Source organism: Squalius cephalus (assembly GCF_949319135.1).
Source record: "Squalius cephalus genome assembly, chromosome: 20".
In the NCBI taxonomy this organism is placed as follows: Eukaryota; Metazoa; Chordata; class Actinopteri; order Cypriniformes; family Leuciscidae; genus Squalius; species Squalius cephalus.
Window position 1 is genome coordinate 15931427 of NC_137141.1, and position 15161 is coordinate 15946587.

At 39.6% G+C, this 15161-nt stretch overlaps 1 protein-coding gene across 16 annotated transcripts in view; it reads right to left on the reverse strand.

Moving 5' to 3' along the window:
* nrxn3a (neurexin 3a) overlaps positions 1 to 15161 on the reverse strand; it is a 282065-nt gene that overhangs the window by 196112 nt on the left and 70792 nt on the right. For all 16 annotated transcript variants that reach the window (XR_013819368.1, XR_013819369.1, XR_013819370.1 and 13 more), the window contains exons 8-9: positions 11290 to 11728; positions 8406 to 8789 (exon numbers count right to left, since the gene is read on the reverse strand). Coding sequence is in view for 13 of the 16 variants with exons in the window: in XM_079852844.1 (XP_079708970.1) it covers positions 8406 to 8789; positions 11290 to 11728 (823 nt within the window). In the remaining 3 variants the exon portion in view is untranslated. The remainder of the gene's footprint in view (positions 1 to 8405; positions 8790 to 11289; positions 11729 to 15161) is intronic.

Below are 15161 nucleotides of genomic sequence, written 5' to 3' on the forward strand. Positions count from 1 at the left end.
GTATGGTGCACCAAGAGCGCTGAAAGACCATTCTTACGGCTGGTAAGATCGCCACAAGATAGGCTGCACACTTCCCTGTCTGTGTTCACTGTGACCGTTCCCCTGCATGCTTCAGCACCAAGGAGAGCAGTCCCCTGAAAGAACTTACATGGGTAGAGCGCATCTTTTTAAAGATGTCACTCTACCTGTGTGTTTCTGGATGTGGTCGATACCTGGGATCACGGGATGGTCACGAACGCTGCGTCGTGTGTCTAGGCATTGAAAATGCTGATGCAGCATTCGTGGATGAGTCATGTACCCATTGTGGGAAGATGACCATCTCGGAGCTACGGTCAAGACTCTCGTTCTTGCAAAGGGGCGGAGTCCCTGTGCCTCTGCCGTGATCTAATCCTCCACGTCGCGGCAGGATGTGTTTAATCGCCTCAGTCTACTTTTGTACAGCCGGTGACTGGTGTGCTCAACCGTGTGGCCGACGAGCTATCAAGAGCTGTGCTCCCGGGAGAATGGCGACCTTTGGGGACCTTTCCCTGGTGCTTCGAGCACTCCAGGATGCTCCCTTTGAGCATATGCAATCAGCAGACTCAATGCTTCTCAACAGCTTCTCTCTATGAAGACTTTGCTGCTGGTTGCACTGGCCTCTGTCAAGAGGGTAGGGGACCTGCAGGCATTTTCGGTCGACAAATCGTGCCTAGGTGACAACCATGTTGTACTGAGACCCCGGCCTGGCTATGTGCCCAAGGTTCCTACCACTCTCTTCAGGGACAAGGTGGTGAACCTGCAAGAGCTGGAGGCAGACCCAACCTTGGCTTTGCTCTGTCCCGTTCGCGCTCTTTGTCTGCACGTGGACAGAACTCAAAGTCTCAGGACCTCAGACCAGCTCTTTGTCTTTTACCCAGGCCGGAAGAAGGGAAAGGCTGTCTACAAGCAGAGGATGGCCCACTGGATAGTAGATGCCATCGCCTTGGCTTACCAGGCACAAGGCGTGCCCTGCCCGCTAAGGTTGTATTCACTCCACGAGAGGCGTTGCATCCTCCTGGGTGCTGACACGTGGCTCCTCGCTAACAGATATCTGTAGAGCTGTGGGCTGGGTGACACCTAACACGTTCGCTAGATATTATAGCCTACGTGTAGAGCCAGTCTCCTCCCTTGTTCTCACCCTAAATGGGTAGAAGCACTGAGAAGCCCGGCTCTGTCGGCTTGCTGCACCCTACTGTGCACCCTTATTGCTCCAGAATGAAAAACCTGTTGAGTCCTCCAACACCTTTGGCCCGGACGTGGCGGAGCGTCCGGCGCCAGGCCTTTATCCATTGAATCCTTCAGAACCGGGTCTGGGCTGGGTCCCAAATGTGTGACCCTGCGGGGATCCCATATGTGTATTTCTTACACGGCTGCTCCTAAATGGAAGCCCATGTCTTTCCCTTGGGCTAAGTAACCCAGTATTTCATATGCAGTACATATGCAGTATGTTAGTCCATATGTATATCTCCACATAACTCCTTCAGGGAAGAATGTGCATTTTAGCAGTGTTCTCCTTCCTAACAGAAAGGGCACACTGTCCCAGTGTTATCCAATAATCTCACTGTATGGGTTATCATGGAACAACAGTGACAGATACACTCTGTGTAAGCCTATCATAGAAGGGGCAAGAGGCTCGCACAGGGCACTGGATGGGGTCAGCAGCTGTGGTGCTTTGGTAGGGATTACTATTCATCGGTCACAACGTATGTCGAGAGTGACCAACTGATAGGGAACGTCTCGGTTATGTATGGTAACTCTCGTTCCCTGAAGGAGGGAACGGAGACGTACGTCCAGTCACGACATCTGCTGCGACCCGCCGGGGCAGCCAGCTCATCCGCTCAGCTCCTCAGCAAAAAACTGAAGTTTAGTTTCACTCGAAGTAGATTGGCCTCTCTAGCGAGATTCCTATTCGTCACTCACAACCTATGTCTCCGTTCCCTCCTTCATGGAACGAGGGTTACCATACATAACAGAGATGATTTAAATGATACTAACTTGCATTATTATGACATATAAATGCACAACATAGACTCCGGATATAAACTGAAGCAATCATTGTACGTTTACATCTCAGGGACTGTAATGTATCTTCCCGCGGAAAGATGGCACTTGAAATTAATTTGCTTAATAAAATGTTGTTTTAAAGGGGACCTATTATGCAAAATTCACTTTTGCATGGTGTTTGGACATAAATGTGTGTTGGCAGTGTGTGTACACAACCACCCTATAGTGATAAAAATCCACTCACTCCTTTTTTTTTAATCCCTATAAATCATAAGCAGTGACTCCCAACGACCTGTTTTCAGCCATGGGGCTGGTGTGACGTCACAACACCCACCCCACCCACGAATGTTGACAGACACTGCGGTTTTAACATAGACCCGCCCTGATCAAGTTCACAGCGAGTTGTACACATCCGCCATTGCTGCACTGACGAGAATGTAGGTGTTGTGTGGCTGGATGTATTAATCCACATAGCTCTCTCTCTCTTTACTACCGAAATCTGACCCAGCCGCTGAAGACGAGGTGGATTAATTTTGTTTTCGAAGAAAATGTTCCCTCAACTCTACCGAAATTCGTTTATGTACTTATGCACTTATACTGTGTTTACTCAGCTCTTAGGGTGATTTTATGGAGTAAAACTGACGCTTCATCTTTTGTGTGATGTACAATAAACTTTATTAAACTCATCAGTATATGTTTGGCCATCATTCGGACGGGGTCCTCTACAGCAGGCTTAATAGTGGATACAAGCAATGACATACGTTTTAACCGTAATTAAACTAAACTATACCTGTTCCATCTCCATACAGCATATATTCTCTGACTCTGTAGGCATTACTGTCCGACTCCGGGTCGAAATGAACACTGTTACTGAGAGTTTCTGTTTTGATATTATCATTATTCCGTGAGATGAGATTGTTCTGACACTGAGCGCAAGCTTGTGAGGCTCCGCCCCCTGTGCCGTGCAGCTGCAGCTCATTTGCATTTAAAGGGCACACACTAAAACGGCATGTTTTTCTAAGCCCCAAAAAGTGACAATTTAAACATACTGTAAAAAAGGGTCGGCTGGGTATTTTGAGCTAAAATTTCACATACACACTCTGGGGACATCAGAGACTTATTTTACATCTTGTGAAAAGGGACATAATAGGTCCCCTTTAATGAAAATGTGTCTATTATGCAATAACCATTTCATAAAAGCAATTGGCACTGTGCTTTATTGTGAATATAGTCAATGTTATAGTCAATGCTAGAGTAACATACAAAAAAAAAGATACAATATTGTAATGTAAAAATTTTAAATTAAAATTGGGCCTCTATAATGAATCCAGCACTGTATTCATCTCACCCCTCAGAATGTAGTTTTCTGAGCTCATATTTAGTTAGGGTGTTTGTAATTTTAAGCGTAAGATAAGCGATGACCTTGAGAGATCCTAGCTGCATTCTGCATAATAGATTTAATAAATGTTAAGGAAGCAGAATTCAGTTAATTCAGACTTTCCAGCTTGCGTTGTTTTATATTCCAGAAAGCTATTCAGTGAGGGAAGTTTCCTTTGTTTAGAATATAATTCATGCCAATCAAAAAATGACAAGTTTGTAGGCTTTTGTTTAATATAAATTTAAGTGACAGAACATGTTTAGATGTTTAAGCTGACTAATCGAAAATTAACAAAGAACATCTGTAAGTATATAATAGAATAATATAATACATAGAATAATAGATCAATCTGTCCATCTGTATTATTTTTTATCATTATTATTATTATTATTATTATTATTATTAGTAGTAGTAGTAGTAGTAGTAGTAGTATTACTAATTTCTCATCTGCATTTAACTTGCTTTACATTTGTTTATCAGACATTTTTCCCAAAGCAACAGATGAATCACGAGCAATTTATCATAAAGCTGTCAACAATATTAGCTTTACTGCAAAGTAGTACAAAGTAGTATAGAAGCTAGCTTAATAAAAAAAGAAATCCATTAAATTCCCTTTATTAAATAACTGCAGCACTTCCATACTATACATTTCAGTCCAGCACAATGTCAAATTTCCCCAATCTGGAAAAAAGAGGTGTTTGTCAGGGTTGAAATGCTGAGTGTGCATTAGAGAAAATCTGAAGTGTATGTGTACCGACAGGAGTACAGCGTGGTGTGTGACAGCAGCCAGTTGTCTGGCCCAAGCAGCAGCTACAGGCTTCTATGAAGGAGATAATAGATCTGGACAAATATCAGGTAGTCCTGATATCCTGAGTGAGGGTTTAAGGCTATAACACACACACACACACACACAACAAACACACACACACACACACAACAAACACACACACACACGCACGCACGCATACACACACACACTTAACATCAAGCAAAGCACGCGTTTCTCACAGCGCATATCCTGTGCAATGAAGTATGCGAATGTCCTTGAAATTCACTTCAAACTTTCCAAACTTTATGAAAGCTTATTTTATGGTTGGTTCAAGTGGTGTTGTGTGTGAGGAATTGGAAGCAAGCAGAATATGGGTGTTTCTCAAGCACACACAGTATCATCGCGCATCTGCGGTTAAAAACTCACCCAGAACTATAAGACATTTGACTACTTGTCTCAGATGGTGCATCCGATGATCCAAAGTCTATGATCCAAAGTCGTACTTCTATGTAAATGCTCTTCAAGCATCTTAGCTAGCATCCTTAATAATTATGTAATTAAGTGTGTAATTAAGTGTAATTAATAAAATGAATTGCTCTTTTAAATTTTAGGGCTGTCTAGTCATTTCAGTGTTTGGTTATTAGTTCAGACATGAGCCATGCATTCCAGGTGCACAGATTTCATTGCTATCAATCACAACAAAGAGTTTGTGTATGTTTATGTGTGTGGGTGACTGACACTTAGAAAGCTGAATATTTTGCCTTGTGGCATAAGTGTAGTCGAATGACAATGTTTAGAAGCATCTCTACTCAGAATGAGAATAGTTTGATGCCCTTGCAGATGATTATGACTGACATTTATGGCAAATGAATGTGCAGGAGGTTGATGTACAGTCTGTATTCTCTGCCAATGGAGTGTTAAACTGTTGTATATGACTTTTACATCTGTCTAAAAACATTGCACAAAGACAGAAGATGATAGCATTCCATGTGCTCTAACAACACAAAAACAAAACAATTAATGTCATTGTCTGCCCCTTATAATCTCGAGACATATTTTTGTTATTTAGAGCATTTTCATTCTCAGAAACATGAGCCTAAAATCTCAAATTTGAATGTCCTGGATGTTTTTGTGAATCCATCCCATAAGCTACATAATATTAGGCATGTGCCGGTATCAAATTTTCATGCTGCGATTAATTGATTGAGCTTTTATCACGGTATACGGTATTATCACGATATTTTAATTGCTCAAGAGAAACGGATGGATTGGGGGGGGATGTAGAAAAATAACAACTTGCATAGGTGTAATTGTGATTGTCAAAACATTTGGTAACTAAACAGAATTTTACACAATTTTCACGATTTCAATTCAATTCTTGGGATTTGATTTCAATCTTGATTCAATATTGACTCTTTGGATAAATATTAGGTAGGCTACAGTAGATAACCTGCATGTTAATTTTTCTCAAGAAAAAATATATCTCACATAATGCTGTAAACATACAGAGAGCCCTATCAGCTGGTATTATTAAAGGTTAAAAATATCAAATTAAATTAAATATAATTTGGTTTTCATTATAATAACAATTATGACACAAGTAAAAATATAATACAAATGTAATATAGTGCACATATTTAGCAAAATACTCCTCTCTATAGCTATTTTTTTTAGTCAACTAACTTGTTGGTCATTAAATGGCTTTCCTGAGGTAAATGTAACGTTCTGTGACATAATTGTTCACCTGCAGTTTTATTGACCTCTTTCTGTGGCTGAAAAACACTGATTGATCGATATTATGTATGAGGCATAAATCCCTTTCAGTAAGTTGTACTGTATCTTTAAATAAAAAGTAACAGATGATCGGTTTACTTGAACTGAGGCGTTATAGCGATCTGTCACGTCACATTTACAAGCACCAAAACGGTATTTATTGTCTGAATTTCGTAATAAAATGGACAGAACCTGAGAGCTGAGAATTTTTTTCATATCATAAGTAACCTGCTGTGTCTAGTATGTCGGTGTCAGTGTCCTCTTTGCTCCGCGATTTTTCTCTGCGTGAGAAAATGGATGTGTGGCGCGAGAGCGTGTAAAAAGTGTAAATTGCGTGAATCTCACGCAGAATGCGTAGAGTTGGCAGCCCTGCTTTTAGAAGGGGGATAAATCGACGGCAGCGTTCCTCCTTCCGCCATGCTTCTTCTCCATGTGAGGATTGTTTACATTAGACTAGAGTGCGCACTGCGCCGCATGCACACAGTGCTAATACATGCGGGGATTGTTTACATCAGAGTGCGCACGTGTTTCGCGCAGCATATATACTGTACGCAGTGTTTCTTTAAGCGGTTTATGGAAAATAAGATAATGCGCATTCTATCCACCTTATTCTGCTCAGTCTAAACAATGCGCGCTGCCATGACGACGACTCCGGTTGCCTACTTCCGTTCGTAGCGCTTGACCTGTACTAGCAGCGAGACAATGAGTTCAAGCTCCTCATGTGCTGTTGTTATTTGTTTTAACAATTCAAAGAAGATTTCAAACTTTTTAGAAACTGAGTGTTTCGAGCATAAGATAAGAAGGAGATAATGCCCATGTCCGATTCCGTATCAGATGCATTCAATAAAGTAAACGTTTAGAGTGGTTAGCGTTAAAACTGAACTTCTCTCGCTACTAGTACAGGTCAAGCGCTACGAACCGGAAGTATGGAACCGGAGTCGTCGTTATGGCAGCGCCCATTGTTTAGAGCAGAATAAGGTGGATAAATATAAATTCTGATCTATTATTTTTCACGGTATTTAGAAGTGCCCGCGATAACAATATCGTGCATATTCATTACCGCGATTTATCGCATTACCGAATACCGGCACATGTCAACATAATATATATTTTTTAAAAGCAGCAAATCAGAAATTGGAGTAATGATCACCAAGATAATCTTCACATGTGACCTAATCCTTACCTTAATTCTGACCTTACCCCAATAATAATAATAATAATAAATATTATTATTATTATTTATTTCTAATCTATTTGCATTTAACTTGCTTTACATTTGTTTATCAAACATTTTTCCCAAAAGCAACAAATAATGCAAATCACAAGCAATTTATCACAACGGTGTCAACAATATTAGCTTTACTGCAAAGTAGTACAAAGTACAAAGTACAAAGTACAAAGTAGTATAGAAGCTAGTTTAAGAAAAAAAAAAAAAAAAAAAAACTTAAATACATAAGCAGGCAAGCACCATACAATACTGTTGTTGTCAAATAGTATTGGTGATTTGATACGTTATAGAATTGTTTTCTTGACAAACAGTGATGCATATTTCGGTCTGTATTCATTGAAGTATATAGGGAGCTGTAGATACATCACTGTAAACAGCATTTACCAAGATGGCAGGATGAAGAAACTTGACTTAAAGGGACTTGGCAGTACTTGGTTCAAATCCTTTGAGAACTACTGCTCTACTGTCTACAAAAGTGATTATCAAAATATGTTATATAGACCCAGATTAAAATAAAAAGATAACAATGGTTTCTTGTAATATCAACTAAATGAATGCGGCGTAATTCAGCCCATAAGAGAATCCAGCTCTCATGCCAATATAATAAGCAATTTGCTATGCTCAGTGTTCACAGACATGCTGGAAGTCCCTCTATTACCTGGTTACCTGGAACCCCTGCGTACCGGCCCATATGGAGTCATTCTAACATGCAGTCACAACAGACTCAAGCTAAAGATTCACAACCACTCAAAAACCCATTGATTTCCTCTACCAAAACATTTGTCTCAACATTGTTACATTTCACTTAATTTTTCATGCAAATAGTAATCTCTTTGCCTATGAAATCTGCAAATTTGAAGATCTGTACGTGGGGTTGGACTTTTTCCAAGTTATGACATCATAACAGGCACGACTCCCCAAACGCCGGAGAACATCAGCTTCGATACAGCAACGTGCTGAGATATTAATGAGCTTATAGTTTAACTGATTATGTGAGAGCTAATCTGCTGTTTACAAACAGCAGCAGATGGGATTTTGTAGGTGAGAAGCTAAACAAACTAGCGTGACGGTGATTGTAAGTTGTCTTTTTTTATCATTCAAATGTTGCAATCGAAACTAAACCCGCCTCTCATGTTTATTCTAAAATAAAATGAAAAATGTATTCTAGAAATCCAGGCTTGTTGATTTTATATGAACTAATAAAGGAATAGTAAATGTAAAGGCAGATAACTCACCCCTCTCGCAGGAGCGGGACCAGTAACCGGTCCCTGTGCAGTCGCAGATAAAGCGATTCCATCCTTCTTTGCACACGCCTTTGTTCTTGCACGGATAGCTGTCGCACTGCTTGACTGGCATCTTGTTGCAGGAAGGTTTGATGCCTGCACCATTCTGGTCCTCAGCAATTTGTCTGATGTCCTTACTGCGACCGTCAATGAACAGGTCCCGAATGCATCCGACATAGCCGTAGTTTAGCATGGCGGTCCATAGTTCAGTGGGAAGGATTAGGCCTGCCCGGTTATCAGGGAGGCCGCCTAGGTACATGTCCCCCTCCAGGTCCAGGATCTCATTTTCTCCACTGGCAGTGAACGGAGTGCGACGGCTGTTAACAGATATGGTGCCTGGGAATAATCAAAAGTGAGACAAAGATTATATGAGTAATCCTTCAAAAATAAAATATATTCACAGAGTTATTGTTAGAGGTCCAAAACCATTTTATGGTTCTTTTTTTTTGTTGCAGTTTAGGTATGTGTTTAACCTCTAAAATGTCCCCAGAAGTAATTTTAATCTGACAAAACGTATGGTTAAGAAAGGGATAATGTACACCCAGCCGGTTGTTATCGCAGAATAAACCCCAACAGGGTGATCAGGACCCCGGCGCGAAGCGGAGGTCATACCACTCATACCATACAGTCATACCACTTATTACATGGTATTTCACCACATAAATAATTATGGGGATAAGAGATATTGATGAGATGAAACCGTTTTAAAATCGTACTTGTTTGTTATCTTAAATTCCATTACAGTGCACAAAACAATTGTCACAAAATGGCAGCAGCTGCATTTATATGAAACAAGAGAGAGCGAGTCCGCGATACTGGATGACATAATTAAATAACTGTTTTAATATTTTATAAGCTCACCAAACACGAAACATCAATGAGGAAAGATTGTTCTCAGCAAGCGTAAAATGGCGACTTTAGTGACAGTTACCCAGATGGGCCTGTGTTATCAGTTTTTTTTATTTTATTTTTTTTTATTATTTTATTTATTTATTTATTTATTTATTTATTTTTTTATTTATTTACATTACATATTTTTATTACAATTAAGCACAGAAGTACAGGGCGTGTCACAAAAACATTTCACTGCGCATCTTGTATGAGTATGTGACAAATAAAACCTTTGAAACTTTGAAACTTGAAACTTTTACCGGTTGTTATCGAGGGATAACATACTGCTGGATGGCACAATTGACCAATCAGAATGAAGGATTTCACAAAACTCATTAAACTGGTGTGAGTGAGTGGAGGTGGGACTAATTTCCATATTCATGGATCCACGTATACTAAATGAAACAAGGGTGTAGAGTTACATTCAAGCTATTTTAAGGACTGAATAAAAAAATTAACAGGATTTTTTTTTTATGTTAAATGTTAAAATACTTTCAAAGTACATCCTTCTTTTTTATGTGGACAGACTGTAAACTAAACAACTATACATTACTGTACTGCGTAATCTCAGACAGTCTGTCCTGTGTCCACTGTGCACAAGAGACAAAGATAGGGATATAATGACCATCCATCGACTATGAGATAGAGAGAGTGGGGGGCTATGAGAGGATTATTTCCTATTTATGACCTCATCGGGAGTGTGTGAATCTTGTAAAGCGGTGTCTCTCATACAGACACGCAGATGTAAACAATGCATCCCATGTGGGGAACCAGGGATCAATGGGAATAATCTCTTCAGAACTGACACTGGTCCAGTCACCCACATGGCTCTGTCTAAAACCTCGCATTATTGATATCCTACAAGACCTCCCAAGGGCCCTGTGCTATGAAGTGATATGGAGTAGTCGTCGATCGATTCAGAAACAGAGTGCCAGCGATTCAAGGGCAAAGGAAGAAAGAAAGAGGTGAATGAGGATACAGAGAAAGATAGAGGGGGATAAACCCTAATAGAAAGTTCTGTCAAAGTAGATGTGAAATGAAAATGTCAGCCTACTTTGGACTAAATGTGTCCATTATTGGTGACTAACCACTGCGCTTTTTGTTTAAAGCTGTTATCTTTGGGCTGCAGAGCTTAACGCCGATGGAAAACACACAAGCAATTACAGTATCCAACCGATTTAATAATGAAACAAAGTGGGAGTTGTTCATGAGCTTAAAGGTAAAAATTGGTTTTAAAAATAAGACACAATTTATCACAATGTCTTTATTTCTAAGAGCATATTACCCACATCGAAAATGGAAATATAGGATATGTCGCTTTAATTTTACTTATAATGTTAGTAAATGTTAGTAATTTCTGTCGCAATTTTTATGTACAAGGCCATTTTCAACACTCTCTCTCTAACCTTTAGGCCTAACCTGTTAATATGGGTGCCAAATTGTTTTTAACTGCTTTTGTGTGTAAAACATGTTTAGAATTAAATGTTTAATTAGGAATTACATTATGTAATCCTGTAATCTCTTTGCATGTGAAACAAGTCACTAAATAAATAATAATCAATCATTCAATAATAAATAATACATGAATACAATTAATAATGATTATTATTATTATTATTATTATTATTAATGTTATTATGATTACTACAATTATTATTATTAAAAAATGTCTAATTCTCATATATTTAAATTGAATTACTTGGCATTTATTTATCAGACATTTTTACCCTAAGCAACAAATGAGAAAAATCACATTTATCATAAAGGTGCCAATAATATTAACTTTACTACAATAGAGAGTAGTGTAGAAACAAATAAATAAATGCATGTATGCATGTACTGTATGTACTGGATTCAAATCATTTATTAAATGTGTTAAGCATGGTATAAATAACACTTAAGTGTGTGTGTGAGTGTATTTGTCTGAGTATCTACACACACTGACCTGATCTTCCATCTCGCTGGATGTCCACATGGTACCAGGCCCCGTCGTTCACCTTGTTCAGTGTGGCTTTTACTTTGATAGTCCCAGAGCCCATGTCCAGCAGCAGGTACAAACTTCCATCCAGAAGCTCCACTGCAAAAAAGTCCACTTTTGTATTCTTTTGGCTACGGGCATCCTTTCTTTCCTGCTGCTTCCCGTGGGTAAAGAGAATAAGGCCGTTTGGTTCAGTGGTACGGAAGTCGAAGGAGATGGAGCCCATGCGTTTGGTGTTCCACTTAGGTAGGCTGATATAGGCCTCGGGCGTCTCGAACGAGATGGGGTCCAGGGTGGCCACATTCTCGCACTTGAACACCACATCTCCCTGGATCTTCATTTTGGGGTCCACAATGCGGGCGAGCCGGGAGAGTTCCAGCCTGATGTCATTGTTTTTGTAAACAACCTGTGCGGATGTAAGCAAATAATCAGTGAATGATGATGATAATATATGTGATATCTTTATCTGGTTTTCGAAGATAATGAACATGAATATGCAATTTTCTTTTTTTTAAATGCTAGATGCTAAATAGAGACACCAGCAAGGTGACTTTATTCAAATATGACCTGTGATAATACCAATAGGCCAGGCCACTGCCTACAAATGACTGTCTCTCAGTGGTAATTGACTCAGGCTGCGCTGGCACAAGCATGTGGGTCTGGTTTCCTTGATAACTATGGTAATGGGTTGACAAAGCCGCAATGGCACTTTCTGCCACAAAAGCTCTAAAAAAAAATCCTGCCCCCTGCATGCTACCCAAATCTTGTGCTCTGGGTCCTAGTGCCTGTCAGTTGAAAGTAAGACATCGGTTATGTGCTCTTAGCATTTGCATAGAGTTTTATATGTGGTAAAGGGCCATCTGGGATATTTTTTGCGCCTTCCTTATTTGGAACAGTCTGACCGTTAAACCAGCATAGAGCATATTAAACCTCCAAACGCCGAAGAAATTTGCCGGGGTGTGAAATTGCCCGTTTAAGCTAATTTCTCCTAGAGAAGATCTTTTTTTGTGGGTACATTTTAGAACATCACATTGTTTGTGAGTGCAAGCTATCGTCACAAACGCCCCAGCCCTGATATTACAGTTAATCCTGCACGTTGCGGGGAGAAAATCAAACATCCTCTCAGGTGCAGGAAGGACAGAGTGGAATGGAAAGATTCTGTTCTGTTCCTGAAGAAAAGTCACTGCGATTTGCAGGCTTTTCTCTTCTGTCGTGCTTCTTATCTGATAGATCATAAATATCATTCTCCCTGAGGGGAATCCATTTTTCAGACAAAGCCATAGGTTGGTTCCTCGCATCTCATACAAACATAGTCATTTTTCTCTACAACACTAAAACTGCTAGCTGAGGACTCTTATTGTTCTTTCAAAAACAGTATTTTCCCTCTGTAAACCATCATGGTGCTGTCAGATAGATTGACGTACCAGGCTCTGTTAAAACTCTTACATCATGAAGGTAAGATTACTTCACCTGCACAATCAGAGACATTCCAAGCACTTATTGGTCTAGAATATGGAGTGTATATTATAGAACTCCATGTCTCATATATTTTCATGATGGTACAACATATATAGACTGTGTTTTCTTAAAATCAAATATCAACTACAGTTATTGAAATTCATACACACACACACACACACACACACACACACACACACACACACACACACACACACACACACACAAACACAATTTAATATAAGAAAGGGAACGATTGTACAGAGAATCCCTGGATCCATAACATAGGCCCGAATTTGACCTTGAGGATTTCAACATGACTGAAAACTGGGAGACACTGATTAGACAATGATTGCTGTTATTTGTAACATTATCATTTCTATTTATCCTGTCTGGTGCATTTTTCATCACCTAAATCAAGTTTCATCTTGCAAATTGTCCACAACATCAGGGGCAGCCATAGTCTCTGACACAAATTGATACTCTGCAATTTGGTCCATTCTTTGGCATTGTCATTTTGATGCGTTCAGGCGGCCCGTAAAATGTCAGCCAGTTATTTCAGCTGATGAGCCGCTCATAGATGTGAAATATCCACACCCTTCCTAGAGTCTTGATTCTGTAACCTAGCTCGAAAATCACATTTAAGTTGTCTAAACCGTTAAACCTCTTCACTGAAATATTCTTTAATTGCATTAATTGACTTTTGGAGCATGGTGCAAACCATAGAAGAACAGCAAAAAATGTCACAATGTCAAAATAAGCATTTCAACTGAGAACAAATATTTGTTCCCCTGGGAGAACAGAAGGGTTACTAGAATAGAGTGTCCATAGAAATCTGACATTTAAATATAATGCCAGGCTTTTATCTAACAACACCTGGAATGTAGTTTGAAGGGAAGGCAAGCAGCTGTAACTGAGACTCCACCTATAGATAGACATGAGAAGACTCACACCAAGGATCTGTCTATCTCAGTTTTATGGATTCGGCCGCAAGGGAACGTAAGGATTGACTGGCTCCAGACACAGAAAGAAATCCGTTTGAGTGTGTGGATGGACTAAAAATTTCATCAGGTTGTTATCTTGCCTTGCAGACTCAAAAAACAGAAACAAAAAAAAAAGGATAGATTGAGCGATCTTTCGTATGTAAGTCCATGCTGTACAGCTAAGCTATTTACAACCAGAGAAGCAATATGTTCTTCCCAAAGCTTCTGATTAAAAAGTTTGATAAAAACCCATGGTATAATAAACGTTAGTGAGAGTAGACATTATAATTTGTTTAGGCCAAATTTTATGGCGGCATCGCACACTTTATGTCTAAGACAATTCTAGAATGAACTACACTAAGCTTCATGAAAAAAATAAAATAAAATAAAACAATCAAATTAGAATCAAATTGAGTCAATTGGAAGAGCAATATCTGTGTGATGTACAGAGATGTAGATTGCTATGTAGAGAAATCTAAATTGGTGACTTGTGAAGTTAAGACGCTGCCTAAGGAGACAGTAGGCAGCAAGTGAACTTAAAAGAGCTCATGTGTAATCTGAAGTGCAGTTTCATATATTGTATTATTGTGCTCCTGGGTGTCAATTCTGCTGAAATATATCTTTCCACAAAACTCCAGTGAATTAGAAGTCTGGGTTATGAAAGACAGTACATTAAATCAATGTTGTCTACTCTCACTAACTGTAATGAGCTTGAGATAAGTAAAGGGGCATCTGCTTGAGTTTGACGCTAAGGTTCTGTTGTAGTGCCCATGCTGTTGAGCTGAGAACTAGAAGAGCAGCTATGCACATTTTCAGGGTCCTCCTCGTGCCCGCGGCCTCCTCACTGCCTGTGCTGGGCCTGTAGTGACACCCGCATTCATCATCCACAGCTGTCTGCTTCTACTATAAATCTCTGTCTACAGTGCCTACCCACCACTCTCAAGGAATTAATAGCCCCCAGGTCAAACAAGGGAGAACGTTTGGAAATCGGTATTGATTATTTACTAGTCAAGCATGCCAGGTGGCCCTTTGTGGATGTTTTGCATGGGAGCTCGGGGCAATGAGGTGCAGAAAGGTCTAGATGGCCTAGTTGGACATTGTCAGGCTAACAGGTCAAGACTCGCTCAGCCAGACATTTGACTATTGGCATAATAGCATCTGGTCTGGTTTGCAGCTTAGAATCATAACCAACCACACAGTGTTAATTTCATTGACGAATAATTTGTCAATTTTCATCAACGCCATTATTTCACTGACGAAAACGAGATGATAACCAAATAAAAACCCGTTTTGAATGACAAAAACTATCTATCGTCTTTTTCATCAAAGAATAAAAACGAGACAAAAATGTTACCCTAGTGAAAAATAAATATATTAAAATATATTTGAAATTCATTT